General features: G+C 35.3%; 1 protein-coding gene across 1 annotated transcript in view; it reads right to left on the reverse strand.

Moving 5' to 3' along the window:
- Window positions 1–14,244, reverse strand: part of COL5A2 (collagen type V alpha 2 chain) — a 181,816-nt gene extending 167,572 nt beyond the window's left edge. Inside the window, 1 exon segment of the mRNA XM_037850470.1 lies at window positions 13,988–14,244. Within this exon segment, the coding sequence (XP_037706398.1) occupies window positions 13,988–14,084 (97 nt within the window). The 5' untranslated portion in view covers window positions 14,085–14,244.
- Window positions 14,245–27,320: the final 13,076 nt, after the last annotated feature.

Here is a 27,320-nt window from a genome sequence, read left to right on the forward strand (position 1 = left end):
TGACTTGTGGTTATAATAGTGTAACATAACAGATAATGCATTTACATATATTCTTTCTAATTGGAAAATTCAAAATTTATCAGAACTCTATAAAATGTAATATCTGATTATCGTGATTTTTTTCACAATCATCACATTTATCACAATGCCTAGACACTTTGTCATAAAGCCATTTACTGAAAAGCAGACCATTTTACATAATTATGGATTGGGAGATGTATTCCTTAACTGAACCATAGTTAGGGAAATAACTATAAACCTGGATTGAAAATTCAAATTCTATTTTAAAACTACAGAAATACATTACCCACAGAGATTATGCATGATGTTTCAGTGTACCAAAACGTATAGATGATAATCTCCACAATACTGTATCACAAATCTGACCTACATGAAGTAGCTTCGTGTAAACATTTTATAGTCATAGACTTTCAGAGTAGGAGATGGCCCTGGATAATATATTGCATATTTTACAAAGGGGGAAACTGAGACTGAGAGAATTTAAGTCACTTCCACAAAATCACCATGTTAGTTCACAACAGAGCTGCAATTAGAATGGAGATTTCCTGTGTCCTGGTCCAGTTTTAATTTAGAAGCATTTCTTTGAAATTATTTCAATATTTCGTTCATGAAAGAAAGAAGCAGTCATTTAGTTGAGGCCCTCATCCCCTTAACTGCATGTTTTTCTCTGTAGGAGTAGAAAGTCTTAAAATATAACACAAAGTAGACAGGCCTGAGGGATGCTGAACCCTTGTCTAAACACTTGGCTCAGATTGCTGTGGATATTTGTCACCATTTTAAACTTCTAGCGCAAAGTCACCTTCTGACCCAGGGAAAAGGGATACCATGCCACAAACGGGAACTTAGAGCCAAACTTTGATTTTGAGGCAGGCTTCCTGATGAGAGATGAATAAGGAAAAAAGTAATAATAATAGTAGAGTCAGCCTTCTGCCAAGAAGATACATTTATGCTTGTAGAAGGACTGCAGTCTGGTTATATTACAAAAATCATGTTTTGTTCTTTCATCTGTTCTGTTTATTCTCAAGTGAGAGCTTCTATTCTTATTACTTCCTATTTATTTCCTATTTTGGGGCTTTGGAAGCTTTTCTAGATAGTTACATAAGCACGCTATTTTGCTTTCCTCAATTCAAGGTTTTAAGTTTTGGGCAAAAAAACAAACAAACACTTGGTTTTCTTTCATTTCAATACAGGGTCTTATATACCTTTGGATTTTTAACATTAATTTTTGCTTGGAAGAATAAATTTATTTTGCATTCAGCTATCTCTTCATCACAGTAAAGGTATGCTAAATAATAATACCACCATTATGCAGGGCTTTGCAACTGACAAAATTTTTCACATATATTATATCTTCTTTATTTTGAACCAGTGTTCAAAAAATTAAAAGTTTTATTCCTGTTTTCTAAATAACGAAATTGAGACTCAGGCATATTAAATGACTAACCCAGGGTCACCCAGTTTATAAGAAAAGAGTCAAAACTTCATTGTAGTCTTCTAACTCAGTGTTAGCTGGACTCTACTGTCATAATGAGTTAGTAGGTAGAAGCTGAGTGAGTTCAAACAGCTTCTCAGGCTTTCCTGACTGTCCAGGCAGGGGTACAGGCCATCCCTCACAAAAACATTACTCCAGGGTTCAAATGAGTCTATCCTGACATCAGGACTCAGATGTGAGTACTCCGGAGAGCCTTGCTTGTCAATTGCTTATTGAAAGTAAGTAAATGGAAAAGAAGTTCTAAGTGTAGAAAATGCTAATTCTAAAAAGCTCCAAATGTAGAAAAATAGTAATACTGGGAACAGAGATCATTTCTCAGAATAAAATATATATCTCAGCCAGAGGCTTGCTCCCACTGCCTGTAAGCCTAACTGACTATATATGCTATTAGCATAAAAGAATAGACACACAGTATTGTGGTGCCATTTTTATTTATTCTGAAAATGATGAATTTTTTAGGAATACAAGAGAAAAAAGAAATTTAGAGTAATCAAAAAAATAAAAATTGAGATGTCACAAATTTCCCCAACCTTTTGAAATTTGCTAAATAAATTCCACAAGACCTGATATAGGTACAGTCACACCAAATTATCATGGAGTCTTAGATTTTAGTGTACTTCAATGAGGCTATCTGAGCTGTCAATTAATATGACTTGCATACCTTCAGAGAGCCCATCTTTGCATTCATTACGTCTTCCATAACCTCATTCCTATCTTCCATTTCCTGCTGTTTGCCATGGTCACAAAGTTCTACTCGAATGTGACCAGCAACGTGCTGTTGAAGGTTTTCAGGAAGAAAAGACAGATTTGATTTTTTTTTAAATAACAAGGCCAAAAGGGAAGGTATTGCAGGCAGGGAAGGAAGAAAAGAGTCTTGGTGATGTCCTCACTCATTGAAATGGTCCCAGAGAAAATTTCATTTGGGAAAATATCTCCCTGAAAATCGAGTTGCCCGTGTTAGGTCACTTTGGGTATAGATAATGCGGCAATCCTAGGGTTCTATCCTAGAAAAATCAAAAGTCATCTTTGGAAGCAGCAGGAATCTGGTGGACTAATTTCAGCTACAGAGTCCATCTGTGATATTGGGGTTTTCAACCACCAAGTCAACTATTCTATTAAGCCAGAAAATATTGAGGAAAAGACCTTACAAGGTAAATTACTCTGTAATAAACTCATGTTTCAAAGAGAAATATTACTAAACCTAGGCATTAGAACAATAACTACAGAAGCTATGCAGAGTGTATTAGCTCCTTATAGAGAAGGAAAGAAAAGGACACAGAACAGATAAGTTTTGATAGGAGGCCAAGCTAGAATGAAAAATATGTAATTTAAAACAATATTTGAGAAGGTGACATCCTGATAAAGCTGCAACATGAGACCCTCTTAAAGCAAGAATGATATCAGAGTCCTGAATGCCTTTCCTTCAAACAGAAAGGAGGTTGAGAGCATGTTTCCCTAAACAAACATAAAAAAAAAGTCATCTATTTAAAAATTATTTTATTAGAACTGAATTTTCTCTTCCTCCTAGGACTTCAGCAACATTGTACCCAAAGAACAAATCTGGAAGGGCACAAGGTAGCGCAGGTGGGATAAACCTTTTGCTGAGTTTGTGAAATATATTTATTTATATGCTGAGTATACTAAAATATAAAACACGAATTTATTGTATTTCATCATTCTTCATGCACCCAAACAAAAATACACCCAACAGAACTTAGAGTAATTTTTTTTGATCTCTATAGAGCTAATTCTGTTTCAATTTTAACTTATCTACTATATAAAGGAACACCCACTTCCATCCCCACCAGCAAACACACACACCCTTTTCTTAATAAAACAAATGGACAGACTCTAAGTATGCTGAAATCTTCCCAGGCTAATCAGAGTTCTATTGGTTTAGGAATTTTTTAGTTGTTTCTCAGCAAAATTCAGTTCAGTTTTATTGTGCTTAAAGGAGAAAAATACAAGCCACTAACAAAAGAGTGCCTAATCTCATCAGCAGAGTCAGGACTATTGAGATTTAAGGGGAAGTGGAAATAGGTTGGAGGAAGAAGGGAGATTTTTTATGAATACCCAGAAAGACATAATATTTGTAGCCCTTTAAGGATAGAGCACAAGGTCCCTGATGGAATTTTCAGTGTTCCTCATTCATTGGTCTCAAGTCCACTGGGTGCTTTCTAGTTCTTTTTTTCTAGCACAAATTTGTGTAAAAGAAAATTCTTATATCAGGATCTCTCTTTTGCCTCAGCAACGGTCAGTGCCCTCTGCACTCTCAAAGAAATGTATAGTCCTTCTTTAACGAATCTGTATAGGTTACATGTTTGAAGCCAAAGACTAGAGAACTAGAAAATTTTTCAATGCAGTTCATTGTCCCATGGTAATCAGTTAACTTCACTATCTACCAATCCACCCCTCACCCCCCCGGAAATTCTGGCTGAAAATTTAGCACTAACATTGAGAAACATGATGCTCTGACCTAAACTGTAACCTCAATATAAAGATCTGGAAAGAGTTAGAAAGAAAAGGCTCAGAAATACTTTCAAACTAATATAACAAATCTGAAAGGTTCTTCTACATCAGGAGAAAATAATAAGCAGCCCCTTCTATTTAAGATAAATGAAAATATTACACCTATATAAAATTGTATTTGCTATGGGAACCAGCTATATTTTTAGAATTCCATAATGAAAATATCTACAGAAGGCCACAGCACAATCAAGTTGAATATCAAAGATTTAATTAAAGAATTTCATGGCAATAAATTGCCCAGTAAAATTCCATAGGCATCACTCCTTCCAAGTTAAACCCATCAATTTTTAAGGTTGAAAAACTTAGAAGGAAAAGTGCAGCAAAGTAAGGAAAGTGTGAGTGTGGATAAAGTGCCCACATTCTATGCCAGTGTCTGTTTTCTGGAGACAATTTCACAAACATCTCCTGGGAGAGAAGTAAGCTAACAGCCTTTGGAAAATGAAGAGACTCGCTGCAAAGTCTGAGAAAAGATGGTCACCCCCCACTACTCTATCCAAATAGTCCTGGGAGTTGCCTTGTAAATCCCTGTGCAGTGAAGCAATTTCTCTCATTCCAAATGCAACCCAGAGCAATGCAGAGTGGAAAATAAGCTTCCAATTTTATTAGAGACTTTTATGACCATCATAGTTTCAGAAAATAAACTCTTAAGCAGACAGGACTAGTAGACAGGCATGAGGTAGCACTGCAGTCATGCTTGGCTTGCTGACTCATTACGAACAGCCCCAGCAAACTAAATGGATGTGGGAGTGTGAAACAGGATAGTGGGGGGTGATGCTCCGAATCACATGGCCGTTACAAAGCCTTCAATGGAAAGAGATTTTCATTTTTACTTTATTTTGTTGTGTTTTTTTTTTCCCAGTAGTTAAACTACAAAGGGAGTCAATACAATAAAGCCCTTCTATTCAAGCAGTGGAAGTCTTAAATGGGCTTAAATGGGCTTAAATGGGCTTAAGATGTATTATCAAAATAACAAGAATAGTAGGTGAAATTTGCATTTTACATTTTACTCTAGACTTCAATCTCTTGCAATCACAAGTTGTTTAGTTCTTCTATAACACCTAACATAATGATTCTCATAATCACCCAATAAGCCTTCACTATTATTGATATTATTATTAAATAGTAATATAATAATAATGTCAACTACCATTTATTGTGCTCCTACTATTTATTGGGAGCTATGCTAGCATGTAGGTGATTTATATATATGACAATCTTCACAACAATTTTTTGAAATAAATATCATTATTCTAATTTTATAGATGAAACTAAGACACAGCGAAATCAAGAAAATTGCTCAAAAATATGCAGATACAATTTGCAAAATATGAATTTAAATTAAGTTTGCTCATACTTGAATGAATGGAAGATTTTTTTTTAGATTTTCACAAATAATATTCAATCAGCAGATATGCATAGAATAACTTTCACTTATCTAACACATAAAATAAATTCATGATATGGCTGCTATCCCCCAAGAGGCTTACCATTGGTTAACACCAACACATATGAAGCACTTAGAAAGCAGGCATTGAAAGGAGAGGAAAAATCCATTGTAGACTTTAATAAACAAATGGGCTTTCTTAGAAAATACAGGATTTGAAATAGAACTTGAAGGAAAATTTCAATAGGCAAAAGGAAGATGAAAGGAGGAGCACAGAAGTCCCTAAATCACAAAAATTGAATGGGGACACAGTAAAAGGTTAGACATGACCTGAGAAATGGTGCCACATGGTGTGCAGCAGTCAATAATGTTAATTAACAGTAATGGAGATGTGGAATGTGACCATTTAGGTAGAGCAGAGACCACAGTTGTCTTGAAAGTCATCTAGACAATTTTGGCATTCTTAGGTTAAAAAAATACACATAAAGAGTTAATTTTAACAAATTAATTCCAATAAATTTCAATAAAATATGTTAAGTGTGACACAATAGGCTGTGGAAAATCAGGATAAATTTCCAAATTGGGGCATTACATGATAAAAATAAGACTCAGAAAGACAAATCAGGCAGGAACATGCAAAATGGATCAATGGGAAGAGTTTGGAGTAAGGGAGATCCAGAGGGAAGCCATGACAGGCATCGTGATTCAGATCAGACTGGTGTGGGGCTGCATTTTGTGATCAGCAGTTATTAAGTCTATATTAGGTGCTAAGAGCATACAGATGGGCACAAAAGCAGATGGTCACAATATGATGAGGCACATGCAATGGGAGAGGCATAGTGCGTCTTGAGATAGCTTAGTTAATGAGGGGATGGGAGCCCTAAATGGTAAATGGAGTCTAGAAAGTAGAGGTAATCAAAGGAAAATGTATGTTGGAGGAGGGGGGTATAGGTGGGAACCACAAGCAATTCTCTATTAGAACAGAAATGCGAGGCAGAGAATGACCAGTGATGTGACTAAAATTCTAGAAATTGACCAGATCAGCGAGGATCTTGTATTCCATGCTAAGCAGTTTATTCTTATTATTTCTCCAAGTTATTGGTGCCAAAGGATGGTTTTAAGGGTGATAATGACAGATTCTATTTTATTTTAATACCACATTTGCAGCAGAGAGGGAACAACTTATATGGGAGAGGGGAGTTGTCAAATAGGAGTCAAGGAGATGAATTTAGCATCCATTGCAGTAGTCCAGGGTATATTGGAGAATCTTTTAGCAGGTAAAATGGGAAAATGTTGTGACTAATTGGAATTCTACTTGAATGACCAAGTGGATGATATTACCATTAACTGAAGTAAAGAAAATAAAAGAAAGACAATCCATTGTTGGCAGGAAGATGGTGAGTTCAGTTTTGGGTACCCTGGAGTGGTTATGGACTATCCATGGCAGTTGGGTATACAGATCTGAAGTTCACAATGGAAGGTCAAAGTTGGAGAGAGATTTGAGAATTATCAGCATATAATAAGCAAAACTCTGAGAGTGAATAAGTTTCCCAGATGACCTAGGCAGACAACATACAGAGAGAACCAGTGGATTAAATTCTATGGAAAAAAACAAAGTTCTAAGGGGAAAAGGAGAAGGAGTCCACAAAAAAGCTGAGAGGAAAAGGTCAGAGAGGTAAGAGGGAGAACCTTCAGAGCATAGCATTTCAGGAAATCTTTAATGGTTAATGATATAAAAGAAAGCAGAAAAGCCTGATAAGACGAGGTGAAAGGGGCCCATTGGAACATCACATGTTTCGGTCCTCATCTTACTAGACCAGCTTAAGTGGGATGGAGTTATCAAAGTTCAGAGTGCAGTGGGCAACGTGGGGACATGGGAGGCAGAGACAAAAAACTGTACTGCTCCTTTAAAGCAGCTGGGCTAAGAAGGAAAGAGAGAATGGGAGGTAGAGACAGGCACTCAGAGAGAGTTGAGTTTGTTTACAGGCTAAGGGGAAAGAGCCAATTTTTCTATTGAAGTAGTTAAAGTGGTAGAAAAGAAGGCCAAATTGATGAAGCGAAGTCCCTGAAGAGATGGAGAACAACCAAAATGCAGAAGGAGAACAAATCCAGAAGGTTCTTCAGAACAAATTCAAATATTTGTTGAAAGTCAAAAACATACCACTAGGGTTGGTATCTGTGTTGACTGAAATAAGATTGCAATATCATTTTTTGTCAGAAGACACTAAGGCTCATTGAGGTTAGAAGACTCTGCAGGTTGCACAACTGCTAAATACAGAGTGAGGACCAGAACCCAGGTGTTCTCTCACATGGCGTCTGGACTAGGAATTGCTCTGCTTGCTAAAAAAGCAGATACCAACAAGTCTACGCTTATGTTGCAACCAGTGTTTCCACTGAGAATAGTTTGCTGTCATTCTAAAACTGAACTTATAATGCATTATGTATGACATTAGGCATTGAAATATTTTACCACTCAAATATAAATGAATCTAGATGATGTGACTGAGGAGAGACCCCAAAAAGCCGGGGGGGGGTGAAGGGAGCACCTTGTGAGACTGCCTTTCTTCCATCCAAGATCCAAATTTTTTTAAAAAGGCACGAAAACAGTTTTGAATACAAGCATTGTGCCAGACAGTTATAGGTGCAAAGTGCCTAATTTATTAATATTTGTTAAAATTAATATCATTAATATTTCTGCTTTCTCTGCAGAAGGTAAGATGTGGGAAAGGCAAATCTTGCTCTATTGGAATTTCCCTGAAAATTGTTCTTAGAAAATATATTAGGTAAAAGATGGAATCATCTCAATTTCTTTAGAAGGGGCTAGTTTTAAATATAGCATGAAAATAAAATTTAAACACTAACACTACCAATGAAGTCACACCTTTAAATAAAAATTTTCCATAGGACAGACTGCCTCCACTATGAAAATGACCAAGAATAGGTACTGTTTTAAATATTGAATGTGACAGCCTATCAGTCTTACATGAAGTTTAGATGAAATACACATAAAAATCTCAAAATCTAAATGAAAAGAAATTTAGATGAAAACTACATTGTTAGTAGCTTCCTAACAATTCTACTCTGACTCAAGAAATTTTTTTAATGTGTGACTTTTGCAATTACAAGAAAAGTTCAAAGACCTTCTATTTATCAGTTAATAAAAGGTTAATGAACCTTTTAATTCCATGGATATAAATCACATGGATTAATAAAACTTATTACAAATCAAAGGGTATGATGTTATTTAACTCATATTTCTCTTTTATAAACTTGTGCAATTTCCCAAAATCATATAGTAAATCAATTAATTAAAAATTTTATCTGTTTCCTTTGCCATTACTCTAGGTCCCATATATAAAGTGAAACTTTTCAATATTATTATCTCAGAACAGAAAAACAGCAGGTTGCACAATAAAATTGCAAGGAAGAAAAAAGTGGCTGATCCATTTTCAAACATTTTATGAAGTACCATTTAAGACCAAGTAACGATGTATGAATTACTCTTCAACTGGGAGCTGGGAGCAAACTGACTAAAAAGATTTTATTCTGTGACCATAGATTAACATCATGACTCCAATCTTCCAATCTGCTAAACCCAAGCCTCTCTAAAAAAAAAAAAAGAAAAAAAAAAGTTTTTCTAATTTGCTTCACATCCCTGCATTATGTGAATTTCTAGAATTATCAACACAATGAACTTCAGGTCTGAAGTGATGGTGGTAATAGTGTAAAGAGCAAGAAATAAGGGAGAGAGAGGATACAAAGTGAAAAGTATGTATTCACCTGCAAATATGTTTTAATAATATGGTTCCTGTGCATAGTAGAATGATTCACTCAACCTGCCCATGAGGAGGATTTGGACCTTGAATTATTTTTCCACAAATGATGGTTTTGCAGTGGTTTATCTATAAACCTTAATTAGGCTTCCTTGTGAGTGAAAGGAATTCCTAGAATAACAAGTTATTATGAAAGTCATGGTATGTAGCCAACTATTCCATATCAAGAACAAAGAGTATTAGGCAGAGATTTAATAGAGTGCTTCATCAATGTACCTTGAATCAGAGTGACCTGGAGAGCTTTGAAAATCTGTAGATTCCCAGACTCCATCCTGAACCTACTAATTGGGTATTTTGGACAGAGAAGTGCCTAGAATCTATGCTAACAAGCTCTCCAGGTGATTCTTTACTCAGCCAACTCAACAATGATGTATGATTGCTGTCCAAATAACTTGACAAGTCATGGTTTGAAATATGCATTGTGTTTATTAATATAAAGAATTAACTATATCTATCTGTTTATCTATTTAACTATATACAAACAGAGAGAGAGATATAGCTTCAAAATAAAGCTTCACTTTAGGTTGGATAAAAATTATAGGTACTTCTAAATTTATTTGAAGAAAATAAGGAAGAGGAAGAAAATGTAGTCTAATATTTAAGTGCCAGCCAGTATATTGGGCTTCATACTCTACTCATAAATGAGCAATGGACCAGGGTAGATCTGGTCACTCAACAATATTCTGTCCATTGAAACCATAAGAGCTATACATTAAAAGAAGCTGAGATTTATGCTTATTGTGGCCAGGACTGTAGTTGGCTCCTAATGACCATTCTCTCTTTCATCTTTCATAACAGACTGCCAATATTTAGCAGGATACAGAGTTTATCAGGATTTAGCAGTGCTACACAGCAAATAGATTACATTTCCCAGCCTCTCTTGCAGCTTTGTGCAACTATATGACTAAATTCTGGCCACCTACAAATTGAAATGTTATAAAGACTTAAAAGTCTCCTTAAAAAGGTGGTAATTGGGGGTCCTTTCTCTCCCTTCCTGTATGATGCCTGAAAAGCATGTGATGGCTGGAGCTCCAGCAGCTCTATAGCACATAACATCAAGAACCACACCCTAGCAATATTGGATTATAGAGCTGGAAAGTGCCAGAGTTCCTGATGACTTTGTGGAGCCAATATACTAGCAGTTCACTGCCTACCTAAAAGCTTCATTTACATGAGGAGAAAAAAAAACTTTTCTTTTGTTTAAACTACCCCATTTTGCTCTATTCAGCTGAATCTAAACTAAAATACCAGCTAGAAAAGAAAAGTTTGCCTATCCTACATGATCCAGGGTATCTATTTCAATAGTAATGAATTTAAAACTTAATTTGATTGAACAGATATCTTAAGTTATGTACTCATAACCTTTACCTCCTTTAAAATAATCCCATCCAAGTACTGCTAACAGCTAAGCTCCCACATCTTCATATTTGCATTTTAGCCATAAGATAAATGGCAAATTTAACATGATAAAAATGCATGAAACCATGATATAGCAAAGGACTGTGAGCCACTCACCCCTCAGTAATCAGGAGTTAGTTGGCTTTTGTCCAGTGTATGAGTGCAGAGTTGTGACATGAAGCTTGCAAATTTATGGGCAAAATTTGGTGCTCAGATATATTTTAATTGGCTTATGCAAACCTTTCTGAAAACGTTCATTTTGAATGCCTTGTAGATACGCATCTTCTCAGGCCCTATCATTTTTTGTTGATGTACAAATACTCATTTGCTTCATTTGTTTATGTTACCTGCCTGGCCTCTGAAAGCCCTGAAGTTTATAGTCTCTGAAAATAAAATGGTACATTTCTGCATCTTCTCTTCTCACCATTGCTGATGTGATGTTGAATACAAAGAATCACATCAATGATTTTTTCTAAGATTAAGCATGTCCACCTCTACTAACAAGAATGTGTATAGCTCACTAGGTGTTTGACCTTTAAAAATGAATATGTTACTATAAATGGGTTAGTATTTTCTTTTACAAAAAAATAAATAAATAAATAAGGAGGTTTTCAAAGTACCCACCCCAACCACACACACACACACACACAAATCTTAAAAAGCTGATTATGTCATCTTTACTCCTCTGATTTTTGTTACTTAATTGTTTCAACTAAAGTTAGCCTAGCTCTCAAGCTTTCTCTTTTTGTTTATTTATAAATTTTAAAAATCAAATAAGTTCTTAAAATTTAGTGGTAAGTAGTAATGTTTTTTGTCCAAAAAGCCTAAAACTTCATTAACTTTTATCTCATCATCAATAAGTATTTCTATCAGGCATGCACTATGTTTAACTTTTGCATTACTAGTAAATAACCATAGTCAAATAGAGGAAAAATAATACTTGAAGTCATGGAAGGAAGAAAAAAAGCTTTTAAATATGTATTTACATGGGATATAAGGTCAGTACATTTCCAAGGGGACATATCTGTACACAAATTAAATACTACATTAAATGACTTACATATAAGAAAATGTAGTTATAGCTAAACTTTGAAAAACATACTTGCTTTGCATGTGTGCCTTAGATACTTCTTTTAATTAAAGCATTTACCTAAGCTTACTCCTCCCCAAAGTCAAAATCGATGGCGTTTCTAAATTCTGAAACTTTTCTTAGGCTTGTGGCAGGCCTGAACATGGGAAATAAAATATTGCCAAGTATCCATATAATATAAACTTACAACAAAGTATGCATGGTAAGTGAATACAATACAAATTAAGCAGCTCTGGATACAATGGATTCTGGAATTCTTTTCACCATTATCTTTAAGAATATAGCTGATTTGTTTTGCTATTTAATAATTGTCACATACATTCTCTTAGATTGAGTAATAAACAGAGGAATTTATTTTTTGCAATACATATGCAAGCGATTATCTTTTTCTGTAAAATCTGATGCTTACAATTCTGGTTTCTGTGCTGTTTGGCTGTGCTGGGGGAGGGGGTTTAGCTTGGGGCTAGAGGCTTCTTTGCACCATGTACCACATTGCTAACATTTATGTAAATGAATATTAAGGAAACTCAAATTCTACTCATTTATCAGAAACACCTACAGAGAAATTACAACTACTTGGGTAAATTTTTTAACATATGGCCAATTTCATATGCCTTATGAAACACTCATTTCATTTATGCACATGTTTAATTAATTCCATACCTTATAAAATTAAGTTATTAATTTTAAAATAAATTAACAAGGAGAGCTGTATTAATTAAGTTTCAAATAAAAGTTGCTGGTTGTTTGGGTGGAGGAAGGGAGTCAACTGTTTCCTTTATAATCAGATTTTCTATTTCTATTGTAATGTTTCTATATTTTTCCTCCCCTTTCCTGACTCCTACTTCCTATTTAATTGCCTTTTCCACCTTTCCAGGCAAGGCTTGCTTTTCACATCATTTCAAAGAAACTCAAGAGTTCTTGCCTTTTACAAATTGCCTCACTTTTTAAAATATAAAATTTAACATAAGAAGTCCAAGATTATAGAAAGTGCCCCCTCTATGGGACTCCTGACAGACTGTAAGTTATTCATTCCCACATTTTTATTTTCAGTCATGAAATGTCTCTAGAACTGGTAGTCTCTAGATTAACTTTATGAACATCTTTAAAGCAAATATACTAATATATATATATACACACACACACATACACATATATATGGAAGACAGCAACAAAAAAAGTTTAATAAATGTATTGTGCTTTAAAAGCTTGAGTTTGATTTTAAATAGTTATAATAATCTATAATGCTCAGTTATGAAAAAAGTACAAGTCTGTATTTGAAATTTCAGTCCTTGAGGGTAAAGATTTAAGTTAGTGGAAACAATTTATGTATTTTCTTATATTCTGTATCAGGCATGCTTTTTTGCTTAACCACACCATGTAGCCCAACCCTAATGTATGCAAATTGCATAGGAAAAAATTTGGCAACCAGGTAAGATTTGTCTTAAAAAAATTTTTTTTAATAATAAAAAAAAAAACTTGTGTCTAAAGGATAATGTCCACACTGCATGCCAAATAAGTTATATGTAAGGCATGCTGAATTCCTGCCTTCGGCCGTCCACCCGAAAACCACCACTGCCCTGAAAATCCAAGTCACTAGGGTGGGAAAATACCACTGCTTAAGAAATCTGGATTCTATCAACCTCTGTCATGGAGAAATAAATGAGACAGCTCTCAGTAAGCAAAAGTGATTTTAAGATCATAAATGAAAATGGGAAAGAAGTAGAAGTTTGTAAAGAGAAAAGAATGAGGAACCAAAGACAAAGAAAACTCAGAGCTATCAGAGTTGCTGCACAGATTTTTCTAAACAAAGAATTTTATGAAGCAGCTGAAGTTCAGTACAAAGAGACTCCACCCTGCTCAGTTTCTGCAGCGACTTTTCCTTGCTCTGAAAACTCCAACGCACAGAACAGAACTCCTTTAACTAAAAGTGACTTTAGTGTTTGGTTTTAAGCTTTCTCTTTGTTTTCGACTTCTCACTCTCCACACTCAAGCAAAAGTACTTATCCCGGGCTTTCTTGGAAATATTCAGTAAGTGTACTCTTTCCAAAGGCAGATGTAGAAGCTCCGGATTTACAAACATCCTGATTGTCTTCAGAGCCCTCTCCCAGGTGCAAATCTGTCAGCCCCCGACTCAACTTCAAACCAGAACCTCTCTATACTCTTCCTGAGGCTTAACATTCCACCTATTTCCCAAACCGTGCAATAAACACCACCAGCAAAGCAAAAGGCAAACTCACCATCCTCGCCTTCTTCCTGGGCTTTTATTGAGACAAATTGCCCTAATAAAACAGTAAGAATGAGGAGAGGTCTTGCTTCCACCCAATTTGCCATCATGTCTAAATATTAGGCATGTGGGTCCTCCTGGGAGTGAAAAGTAGATTCTAAGGTTATTGTAGCACCATGAAGTCAGCTCCGGGCTCTTTTCCTTTCAGCACCAGCCCCAGGGCAGGCTCTGCAAGCCCCCTTTTTCAGCACCAGCTCCAACACAGTCTGTGAAAACTTTTTTCAAGCGATGCAGCTTTAAATAGGAAGAATGCTGCCTCCACTTCTTTTCCTGCCCCTTTTCAGCTTGTTCAGGCTCATAACCATCCAGTGTCTGCCAAGCAACGGCTGATTGATGGTAAACAACCAAATCAGAACACGCGCCTCTGTGCCTTTAACTTTCTCTATTACATTTATGTTTTAAACATAAATTGGGCTTAATAACAGAATCCAACTTTCTTTCTTCCTTTCATCTTTATAAAGAAAGCCTGTTAGAAGGAAAGAGCCCTGTTCTCCCTTCCCCACCTCTTTCTCCTCACCCCACCCCATAACTTTTCCCCTATAGCCTGAAAGAAACATTAGTGAGGAAATGCAGCCTTTTAGCCTGGTTTTTCGCATTTAGATAATTCGGGACTGTCTTGTCCACCTTAAGCTTTTAAAGGATCAAATTTTAACCCTTTCTTTTGGTTAAACAGCACTCATTCTTGTCCCCTTCCCAGATTCTGTTTGTTGCTTTGTTTTTTCTCCCATACCAGGGAAGGGGACTATGGGAACTGTGCCCAGGTAAATTCCAGGTGAGGCAACTGTTTTAAACAAATGAATTTATGATGTGGCATATTTTGAATTAAGAAGATGGGTCTTCTCCTTATCTCTCCACATCACATGTTAAGGGGTCACATCTTCAGGTCCCTCTTGTCCCAGAGAGTTTTATTTATATAAAAAGATAGTCTAGTAAACTAGTGTAGAGGAATGGGAAGCACACTATATTTGAATGCAGACAGTCTTGGTTCAAACACCAGCTCTACCACTTAGCAATTTTGTAAATGGACACAAAATCCTTTATCTCTGTGCACTCAAATTTTCTTATTTGAGAAAAGGGCTTTGCCCTAACCAGTGTACAGGTTTTAGTGGCACTAAAATGAGTAATACATTATTAAGTAAGTTCCAAATTGCAAAAAGCTACATAAAAGTAGATGGTAGTGTTAAATCTCTAAGTCAGCTTTTCAGGGAAAATGGTAGTTCTGGTGGCACATATCTTTGAGAACAATATGCATGAACATTTGTGCTACACTGATGCTTGCCAAGATCTCATTGACCTGAGTGTTCCACATAATCTTATGCATTTTCTATCTTCAAGATAGCAAATGCATAAGATTAAATCCACCTAGAATCAGAATGGATATCTACACAATATACGCAAGTCAACTGTGTATAGTTGCTCAGTTGTGATCAGGTAACTTGCACTGTACTAAGCACTGAAGCGAGAGGTTAATACAAAAGAAATAAAAGGCCTGTTGCCTTCAAGCACTGTATATAAGCACTGAGAAAATAAATTTACATTAAAAAAAAAAAAAAAGAAATAGAAACAAGAGCATATAAATACACCTGGGATGCAAACTACTAAGCCTAGTAGAAATTTAGAGAAAAGAGATGAGATTATCACCTTTCTTTATAGAAAAAAATCCAAGAACATTTGGATTTTAGCTTTAGCTTTAGAGCTAGAATCTCTGGAGTATTCCAGAGAAGGATAACTGTCCAAGAAGCCCTAACCCTGTCCCCTCAGTTTAGCTTTACTTGTTCCATTTCAATTAATTCTGCTGCCACCACACTGTTCCCCAGGGTTGTTACACCTCCCACTTCACCTCCCAGTCATCCTGCACTCTCTGATATCAGGGTATCATCCCCAGCACTTTACTGAAATTGCACTGCACAGGACATCAGTAACCTCTTTGTTGACGAACCCAAAGCTCTTTCTTCTTTCCTCTCTATAGCATATGACACTCTGACTATTCCTTCTTCTTCCCAAAACTCTTTCCTACCACTCCCATGGATTTCTTTGTTCCACAAACTTCTCTTACTTCTTCTGCCTCTCTGGCCAAAATTCCCTTGCCCATTCTTCTCAGAAAGTTATTTGTGTTCTCCAAGGCTGTACTTTCAGTCTTTTTCCCTTCCAGCCCATTGTCCTGGAGTATTTTAACTACCAGCTCCCTTCACTTTATTTCCTTTTATATGCTAATTCCTCCTAGCTGAGGCTTCTCTCTCAGCTACAGACTTGTATTTCTAAGTGTCCATAGTGAACACCTCCATCTGGACAGTTTTAGAGTCCAAAATGAAACCATTATCTCCCATTGTTCTTTATACTAATTAAACCCAACACCTTTATCCTAGTTCCAAAAATCAGGAATCTGAAAGTAGACTCTTCCTTCTCCCTCAACACACATCCAATTTGTTGCCAAGTCCTGTTGATTTTATGTATTTATTTACTCAATTACTTTTCTTTCTCAAAACCCTACATTAACTCCCAAGAACCTATGACATATAGTAACATGACATAAGGTAATAATAATAGTAATGCTTGCTTCTTGGTTCCCATCTCCCTCTGCTTTTCTCTTCTTGTTTCAACTATAGGACACATATATTTTCCTAGGCACTAAAATAGTTTCACAACTCAGAATTTTGCTCAGCCTAACCTTTGCCTGAAATAATCACCTGTGGTCTAATTAATTCCCTCATTCAACAAATATTTATTGAATATCTATGTTATGCCAGGTTCTTTAAACCATTGGGGATTTGGCTGTAACCCTACAGACAAGGTCCCTGATTCTATGATGCGTACATCTTTGAGTGGAAAAAGGCAATAAAAAAAGTGGGTAGATAACAAGGTAATTTCAGACAGTGATATGCTGTAAAGGGAATAAATAGTGTGTTGTTTTCATTGCTCAGGAATTGGTAGTGGAGAGATTCTGCAAATAGGATCATCAATGAAGACCACATTAAGGACGCAACAGTGAAATGATACCTAAAGTTTGAAAAGGATTTGTCTTGGAGAACGGGGGTAAAAAAAGGCATTCAAAATACAGAGCACATCACGTACACATGGCCTGGGATGGGATTATTAACTTTTTATTCCTACTACAAATTATTACAAATTTGGTGGCTTAAAACAACACAAATTTATTATCTTACAGTTATGAAGGTCAGAAGTCCAACACAGGCCTCATTTTTTTTTTTTTTTAAGATGCCAGCATGGCTGGTTCTGCAGGCCCTAGAGGAGGATCCCTTTCCTTGCCATTTCTAGCTTCAGCCACCTTCCTTGGCTCACGCCCCCTTCCTCCATCTTCCAAGTCAGCAACATAGCTTCTCTCTGACCCTACCTCTGTTGTGATATCTTGTTCTCCGATCACAAAAGGAGAACCCAGGTGATTACATTGGACCCATCTGGATGATCCAGGGTAATCTTCCCTTATCAATGCCCTTAATCATATCTGCAAGAACTCTTTTGCCATGGAAAGTAACATATTCATAGGTTCCAGGGATTAGAACACAGACATCTTTGGAGACCATTATTTGTGCTACAGGAATAAGATAACAATAAGCTTTGAGTGTGCAAAAGTAGAAACAAAGCCATTATAGCAGGATATAATACAGAATTGCAGACGAGGTCTGTCCTTAGAGCTTTGCAGGTCATGGAGAGGTATCTGTATTTTTTTTTTTTTCTAAATTCAGTGAGAATCCATTGAAGGGTTTTAAGCAGAGAAATCAACAGAACTAATTTACTGATTTTCAAAACATCTGAATGGCATGTGAGAAATAGATTCTAGCCAGGCAAGAATGGAAGCAGTGATACCAGTTAGGAAGCACTTTTTGTCCAAATGAGAGGTAATAGTGGCTTAGACTATGAAACAAAATGAAGGAAATAGCAGAAATAGAATAGACGGATTTGGAATATATTTTGGAGATAAAATTGCTGATGGATTATGAGAGGTGAGACAAAGGGATAGATTGAGATGAACACCTCTGCCAACTAAACTCAAGCATTTCCTCTCCTGACAAACCAGCCTGCTCAAACAAATCAGCTGCATAGAACTGACCAACAGGTTCTGAATAGACCTCTCTAACATCACACTTTATGTATGTGTCTGTCTCTTCTATCAGATTGGAAGCGCTCTAAATTAAGCACATTGTTTTGTTATTTGTATTTGCCCCATAGATACTTGTTGAATGCATACTATTTCCTAAAGAATCTACAGAACTTGATTGAATGGCCACAAGGGAAATGGCAGGGAGCATAATTAAAACTGACTCCAAGATGTCAACCCCAGAGGCCTAGCAAAATGATGGTGCTAGTGAAATAAATATCTAAGTAAGGAAGGAAAACTGCTATTAGAGTAGAAGGAGAGACCATATTTGATTATGTGCATCTGTGCACATAGATACTTTGAAATAGCAAAACAATAATTTTGAACAGAAAATTACTGCAAATGGCAAATATACTCTCTTTCTGGTTGAGAGTTACTGTGAAAATAATAACCATGACAATAATAATAGTGTCTGAATGTACAAGATAATACACTATGTAAGATACTGTGTAAGCACTTTGTATGTATTAACTAATTTAATCCTCAAAACAAATCTACAGGGTAAATGCTATTATTTCCCCCTTTTTACACAGAGGAAAAGAAATTGAGGCCCATGGAAGCTAAATAACTTGCATCAAGTCACATGTCAAGAAACTGCCAGAATCAGGGTTGAAACTCAGGCAGACTGGTTACATAACCTTTTCTCTGAAAAAGGAGCTGACATTCTAAAAAAATTATTTGATATTTATTACCTTAGCTTAAACTCCAGCATGGATTTTTTAAACAAATGACAATACTTGAAGAATCACTTATAATGTCTTTAGCATATCATCTTTCAAGTAAACCAGTACTACCAATTAATTTAATTATAAATGCTACTTATATCAAAATTTTATAAATATGTTGCCTTTATCTAATATTTCTACTGAAAATATATCTTTATGCATTTAAATATGATTAGAAATACTTTGCTTTTATATCAGAAATTTTAAACTTCATTTTCCATGCTTGCAATATGATATCTTTTATTTTAATCTGAATTATATATTTTAGCATAAGCCATATTTTGAGGAAAGTTTGCAATTACACATTGAAAATATTGTGCTGTCTCCTAAGGCAATCAATAATTATAAGTTATGAACTGTCCTGTGAGCCAAGTTCACAAAAAATATAAAATATTGGCTTGTGTAGCATGTTAGTCTTTACACACTGCTCAAGTGCACACATACTCTTTGAGACTCACAATAAACTAGTGAAATAATAAAGGCTAGAATCATCATTTCATTTTACATTGGGATTCAGAGAGATTAAGTGACTTGCCAGATGTCACACAATACGAAGAATGGCCTCCAATATAGACTTCCAAGTCCTAGCGCTCTCTCCACTGTACCTCACCGTACCTCATGATAATTAAAGTGTAATTCAAATTTTACTAACCAGGATGGTAGCAACTAAAAAGCTAACAGAAGAATAGCAGTTTTGAGTACAGACACTGAAGCCAGACTGACAAAATTCAAATCCTAGTTCCACTACTTGCCAGCTGGGTGACACTGGAAAAATTATATGTCTTCTCCGTGGCTGTTTCTTCATCTGCAAATTGAGGATAATAATAGTATCTACCTAACTGGGTTGTTATGAAGATTAAGATGAACTGATTTCGTAACGTATTTAAGAGTGTCTGGTATACAGGTAACAATACATAAGTGCTGGTAAAATAAAAATAAGCAATTCTGTGATTCTTTTGAAAAATATATAGTATTTCATCAGTTTAAAATTTAACTATTAAAACTTACTTAAGGATCAAAAGCCAAGGTAACGGAATGCCCCACACATTCCCTCATTTTGTTTTTTATTCCTTTTATATCATATTTTATTGAGGTACGATTGATATACAGCAAAATTCACCATTTTAGACATACAGTTCCTTGAGTTTTGACAAATGTACACTATCGTGTGACCACCATCACAACCTACAGCATATTTCTTTTATCCCAAAAAGTTTCCTTATTTGGAGTCAGCCCCTCCAGTCTCCCCCCACCCTGGCACCACTGATCTGATTTTCATACCTACAGTTTTGCCTTTTCAGAATGTTATAGAAACATTTTTGTTGTCTATATAGTATGCAGCCTTTTGTAGCTGGTTTCAAGATTCATCCGTGTTTCCCCATGTATCTGCAATTTGTTCCTTTTTAAAAAATTTCTATATTTACATATTTTTTACTTCATTCCCTTGTTCTTACCATTTTTCTCTGCCTAATATATCCTGAAACATGGATGATTGTTTGTATTGGAATAGACAATTCTCTGTAGTTAAAATAAGAGTTCATGAGTCAGGGCTTCCCCTGAGGGAAACTTTTTAGATGGCAGAACTAGGTGCAAGCTACAAAGGGGAGATTGTCCACCAGCTCGAATGCACCAAAGGCCATTTATACCAAATGACCATGCTGTGCTCCGTGTACTTTTTCTTAATTAAAGGCCTAAGACTTTCAAGTTTTTCTCAACCAAAAAGGGAGTCATTCAGTCCACCAGACTTTGAATTCTTGCATTGTTCAATTGACAATTATGTAGCAGCCAAAGGCCTGGGAAATGTGTCTTTTCTTGGTATAGAGATGGCAGTAGAGGACAGGGAAAGCAAACTGATTTAATTATCATAGTTCATAAGTCTTTCAGTATTTTTTAATATGTTAAATAATTCAGTGTGTTGGGGCAAACTACTCCTTCAGCCTCTTTAGTAACTTCAGTTATCTTTTGCAGAGCAATGGAATTGTCTGTCTTTGAAAGGAGGGGTGAGATGTTTTTGTAAATCGGCTGTTGAGAAAGGATAGCATTTTATATAAAGCAGTCATTTTAAATGCCATTTCTGTTGTATTTTATTTCATATTTTATATTTGAATCTACTGTTTTAATAAAAATAGTTACACAGCTATCAATATGTCAGTCAATACCAAATTTTTTGAAAATTCTTTTTCATACAATCTCTGAGAAATACAAAAATCCATCCCTCTCTCCCTTTCCCTGATATGGACATATCAAATGGGAAATGGCTACCAGTGGTCAAGTCTTGATTGATGCCAAAAAGCAGGAAACTCAGCTCACAATCCCTACGATCACAATTCTTTATAGAACGCAAGTACTTTAATAATCATTAAGAAACTAAAATGATATTAATGATTGAAAAATACATTATGCATTTGAATTATAATTTTTATTTTATTATCATCAAATAATCTGAGTTCACTTTGGTATAAATATACAAATATGCATGAGGATGAGGTCTGACCAGAGTAATTGAAGTATTAATTATCAAAATGTAGTAGTAGCCAAATATCAAGAAATATCAAGTTTTGCAATATTTTTTACAACACAAGGACCAGTGGTTCATTGATGACATTGTTTAGAAAACAGAAGCATTCTGTATAATTTACCTCATATTGTCCTAATTAACAATTAGCTAAAACACACACAAATCAATACATACAGAGAGAGAGAGAGAGAGAGAGGGAGAGAGAGAGAGAGAGAGAGAGAGAGAGAAATTCACGGACTTGGTTTTGAGTATATTTATTGCATACACAGAAATTTTAGTCTTCCTTGACGTCCAAGGATATGGAAATCAAAGCTTTCAGTGATGACTTTCCACCAAAAAATGGGTTATTATTTATAATACATTCAAATACTAATACATGTTTCACTCATCAGTTGGAGTGTTCTTTTAAAACGTTTTCTTTTTTTGTAGTTTTATGAGTGACGCCATCTCACAAGATTTGAAGGAACACATGGATCTCATTTTGTTGTTTTAAGGAGACTCACTTTTGTTTTCTCTGGAATAATTGCAATCATAAGATATTATTCGATGAATGAGATTTCATTTCATAAATGTGCCTTGTCTTCCCTTTCAGCATCATCTCTACTTCCATGATTTTGGAATGAGAAGAATCTGGAAAATTGTTCTTGGGACATCTGAAATCTCTTTTCCATAAATATAATACACAGCTAAAACCATCGTGGGATACTTCCAAAGCTTGGCAATATCTTTTCCCGTTATTCTAACTGAAATTAAACTTACACATGTATTTGTAAGAAGACTCTCTAATATACAAACAGTAGCCAATCTATAAGGCACATGTATTAGCTCCAGAAGCCACAGTGAACTTAACTTACTAGGTTTACTCTGGATTCTGCTCAAGTTTTATGAATCTGTTGAAAACTCTCCAAATGCTTCAATTATTTGGGATATGGAAATCATCAGTAGCAGGAGGAATTGAGAAGTTACTGTGCTCCTAAGGCATGAGCATCAGTCACTGCACTCTTGTTTGAAACATCCCTTGCTCATCCTTATGTGCTCATCCCTACTTATGGAAGAATGGGCTCTGGCTTCAAAAGTTACATGCAATTCAATGTAATGCACATTTGTTGAGAGATTGTTTTGATGATGCAAATATGTATAGGACATAGTCCTGGTCCTCCAAGGACTTACCTAGTTTGGTGATAATAGATAAAATAGTCTTATATCTATAATACGCATAAGACTGGGTTGGTGAGTTCTATTACAGATGTACACAGGGCAATAGAACAACAGGGGCAGGTAAAAGGATTTGGAGTCATGAGAGATCTGGAAAGAACTTGTGGATGTGGTGGAACTTAAGCAGAGCTTCAAAGAATGGATGCGATTTGAAAAAACACTGGCTGATGGGAGGTTAAGGAAGCCAAGAGGAAAATATTGAGATGACTTAAAGAAATTGTTAGTAGATTAGCAGGCTTAAATCATGGACCACTTGACACTATGGAATGGGGAAAAAACTAATATGTTAAATTTCAAGGAAAATCATGAAGTATTTACAGTACAGGAGATGGGAAGGAGGGTGGGGAAATATTTAAAAAGTCAACTGCAATAAATGCCAGCCTTTCAAGATAATTTCTACGTTAATCATTACATTTCAGGAGCCTAAGATTTTACTAAACTAATAAGTTAGTGACCTGTATTATTCAGAACCTCTGCCATCAGAAAGGCAAAGAAAGCATTCAATAACATTGCCATCTTTTTACTCTTGTAGCAAAAAAAACCTGCATTTCCACTACTCTGCATGGATTGGTTTCTTATAGAACTACACCCATACTTTGCTTCCAAAAGAAAACAGCTCAAGAAAAAATGTGGGTGAATCAGTAAACATACTTAAATTAGCATTCTGATTTTCATATAGCCACCTCATCCTTTCCTCTAAACTCACTCCAAAGTGGTCATCTATCTCAGCAGCTTGAGTCAACACAGCAGAAAGAAGTTGAAAGCATACATCTGTAGGTTCCTATCTTATCTATGTCTGTGAGTGTTACTAGCACTTCAAGGTATTCAAAAAAGATAAAAATCCAGCTCTAAACTCCAAATCCTGAAGAAAGGGAAATGAATAGCTAGGATAATTGAAGTGATTTTAGGAAAGACAGACAGATGAAGGAAGGAAGGAAGGGAGGGAGGGAGGAAGGGAGGGAGGGGAGAGAGAGAGATGGAAAAAGGAGAGGAGAGGAGAGGGGAGGGGAGGGGAGGGGAGGGGAGGGGAGGGGAGAGGAGAGGAGAAAAGAAAACTGACTCATCCCTGTGTCATTAATGACTCAAAGTGTGATTACCCTGAAAGGACTATTCAACAAAATATTATCTCTGGCCATCCTAAGGCCTGGGAAACAAGAGTGCTGGTCCTGGGACAGCCTCTAACTAACCAGCGACAGCTTCTGATTAATCACTTGATGTGAGAAAGGCCCCATAGGTCCTCAGAGACCAATTCCTTATTTGTAAATTGGGATGGTGAGCATCCCTTCATATTTCCAAGTACTGTTATAAGACCCATTCATTTATAAGCTTTTTAAATTCTAAAAATTCACAAAATATAGGATATTATCATTATATTATCATCTACATATAAGGAATGATTGAATACAATCTGTTTAAGAAGAACCCTACTTAATCCTTTGTTTAATAATGGACAGTGTAGGATCCTAAACTTATTTTTAGTCCTTAAAAATCTATTTGCAGTGGATAAAAGGATAAGACCTGTTAGCAATGAAATGTTCTTGGACTTGGTAGCATTCTCTTCAAACTTCTTAAACTCAGAAAGAGCTTCCAACTTGAGCACTGGCCCAAAAGGACAAAAAAGAACAAGCTAAAAGATCAAGGAGTTTGGAGGATAAGAGTGGGAAAAAATAATGAGAGACAGAGTGCCTTTGATATCCTGCTGGGGAAAGAAATTTCTTTTCTATTTGCAAAAAAAGTAATGTACGGAATCAAATGTACCATTTGTGACAAGAGCTTCAAACTTTACTATAATAGATTTTAGTTGATTAAATGAAGAAAATACAAAAATGACATGTTACATCACAAATCTTTCTTATGATATTATACTATCTTGTATCTTTACAAAGAACTTGCACAGCAACATTTAATTTCCTGCACCCTGTGGAATATGGACCTCATTCTACATAGGGGTTAAAGGATTTGCAAAGATTAATCGACTAGTGAGTAAAACACTTAGGTCTCCCTGTTCGTTCTCTATTCCACAGGGTCTAGAGAAGATAGACATATCAGCAGTCCTGGGGGTTCTCAAGACCCTGTTTTTGAAGATGGGGTATGTGAAGTCCTTTATTTCCAATTACCTATCTATTCAGGGCAGATTTTTTCATATATTTTAACCATAACCCCATATGTCAACAAGTTGAAATCAGATGCAAATATAAGAATCATGCTGTCTTTTATTAAGCCAGGCATTAAAGAGATTTGAAAAATGTAAAATAATGCCACTATTCTCACTAACTGTTTTGTTGTGGTGGTGGTGGTGGTAAACACAGTTAACCCAGGCATTAAAGAGAGTTGAAAAAAAAAAAAGTAAAATAATGCAACAATTCTAACCATTAGCTTTTTGTCTTGGTAAATATAGTTATTTTTTATTAAAAAATGATTTCTGTTATGATTATGTTAATGGAGGTATATTTTGTTATTTTTAAATGAATTAATAACTTTTTAAAAAGTCTCCATTTTGATTTCTAAAATCATAAACATCAACAGGAATGATCCACATAAAGCTCTTTGGGGCTGTCAATAATTATGAGTGTAAAAGGTTTTAGAGACAAAAAGTTTGAAAAGCACTGCTCTACACCATGGTCCAAGTATGTCTGTTTCTCATTTATATTTTTAACATAGTATTTATTTACCCAGTTACAAAAGTAGCATGGGTTCTTTGTCCCATACACCCAGAAAAGGAAAAATGCAGAAAATACAAGTAACAGCAATTCACTATAATAAATATACCATCCTGATATAATCATTGTTAACATTTTGTTTTCATTTATTTATCTTCAAACATTTTTGCATTTGAAATATATTTAACGTGACCTCTTGCTTGATGACCTGTTTTAACACCACTAATAGTATTTATGCATGTTATTAAAAATTCTAGGAACCACTTTTAATGACTGCATTATATTCCACCATATGCCTATTCCATAATTTATTTAGCTATTGCCCATTGTTAAAGAATTAGACTGTTCCACATTTTTAGAACTGACATTGTAAATAATGTAAGGTAGAGAAAGTACTTGGAGATTCTCTGTGTTTCGGGAGGGTAGATGAATGTACCTGGAAGCACCTGCATACTTTGTATTCAATAGGGAAGGAGAGGTTACAGCTGTTGAATTGGCTTTGAAAGAATGTTTATTTCGGTTCGTCTATTCACTTTACAAATGAAGTTTAAGCTTAGATAAAAATGACAAAACTAGCCAGCTATGAGAATTTCCAGGTGAAGAACATTCCACCAAAAGCTCATAAAAAGGCACTGAGGGAGGACCTGCTTGATGTATTTGAGGAATAGAGAAGACCAATGTGGCCAGGTGCTTTGGAGTCAAGTTTTTCTCTTATGTGGCAGAAAGCTTTCATAGACCTTTATTTTTTATTCTGCTACTCCAACATTTAATGAGATATATATTTATATATAGGAGCATATTACGCTTACCTGGAAAAAGTGTATATTGCACTTCTTGCCTATTTTCCACAATAGGGGCTGGTAGAATGAATCTTTCTACACATATAAAGATTATTTATGTTGACAAGAACATAATCTAGTCTGGCAACCATTCATCTTTTGCTGAGATGCTGGAGTAAAGTGAGAACTCTTACCTCACTGTATGGTTATTTGATTATGAGCATAAGACCTTACGGATATGAAATAGAATGAAGTCATTTTTATCTGAATGAGATGTGGATAACAAAGGAGGACACGTGGTAGAATGTATACTACTTTTTTGAGAAATATAGTGGTAAAAAAAAAAGGCAGGGAAGGAATGTTTGCTTGAAAGATGAGAGGGACAAGAAAGTTTTATTTGTTGACTTAACAAATGGAAGACATAAGGACCAGATGACCAAACCCATTAATCATAAGCTTTCAGTAAGGATACTTCTGAGAAGTCAATTTAATCATCCAGAGATTATTTTCATAATAGAAGAAAACAAATTAAAGATTCAAAAATGCCTGTCCTTGTAAAACAAATATAAGTTATCATTCTGAGAGTTACATATAAATAATACATGAAGTAGAAGTGATGGTCTAGAACAGGCCATCCATTTCTCAACTTGAGAGATAAACTAAAATTCTTTTCAGCAGCAATAAGTTTTTCAAATCCCAAGTTGGAAAGAAAAGGAAAGTTGTTTATTTTTATTTTCAGAGTAATTCTACCTTAATTGATAATTTACTCATCAACTCCATTATCTAAGTATTCACTCATTCAACCATGCTAAAATTTTTCCTTCCCTAAAATATCATACACTTTTTAACCAAAATTTTAATTTCCTAAATATCATATGCTGATGTACTATATCACTCATGATTTCAAACAATTGTTTTATCTCCTCATAAGTTTATGACTCTTGAAAAGAAAAAAAACTAATTTTTTTTATAACCTTTTTTGAGCTGGATTCCTATGAATATGAATATGAATTGTTGGGTAGTTCCAAGATAAAAAAGAGATTGGTTGCTTTATTCATTCTATTATTGTTTAGCAAATATTTATATAATTCACACCTAAGTGGTCATTAAAACTTAAATGCAAAAACATCTAATTATTACTAACAAGGGAGATGGATTATAGGATAATGCAAACAAGGATTTATTAAGGTAACATTTAGTCTAGTTTCTTTCTTCCCTCTAAAAGCCAGAGCAGCTCAAGAAGTTATGTTTGTTTATTTGGAGTTTCAGAAA

This window comes from Choloepus didactylus, chromosome 9 (genome assembly GCF_015220235.1).
Source record: "Choloepus didactylus isolate mChoDid1 chromosome 9, mChoDid1.pri, whole genome shotgun sequence".
Classification (NCBI taxonomy): Eukaryota; Metazoa; Chordata; class Mammalia; order Pilosa; family Megalonychidae; genus Choloepus; species Choloepus didactylus.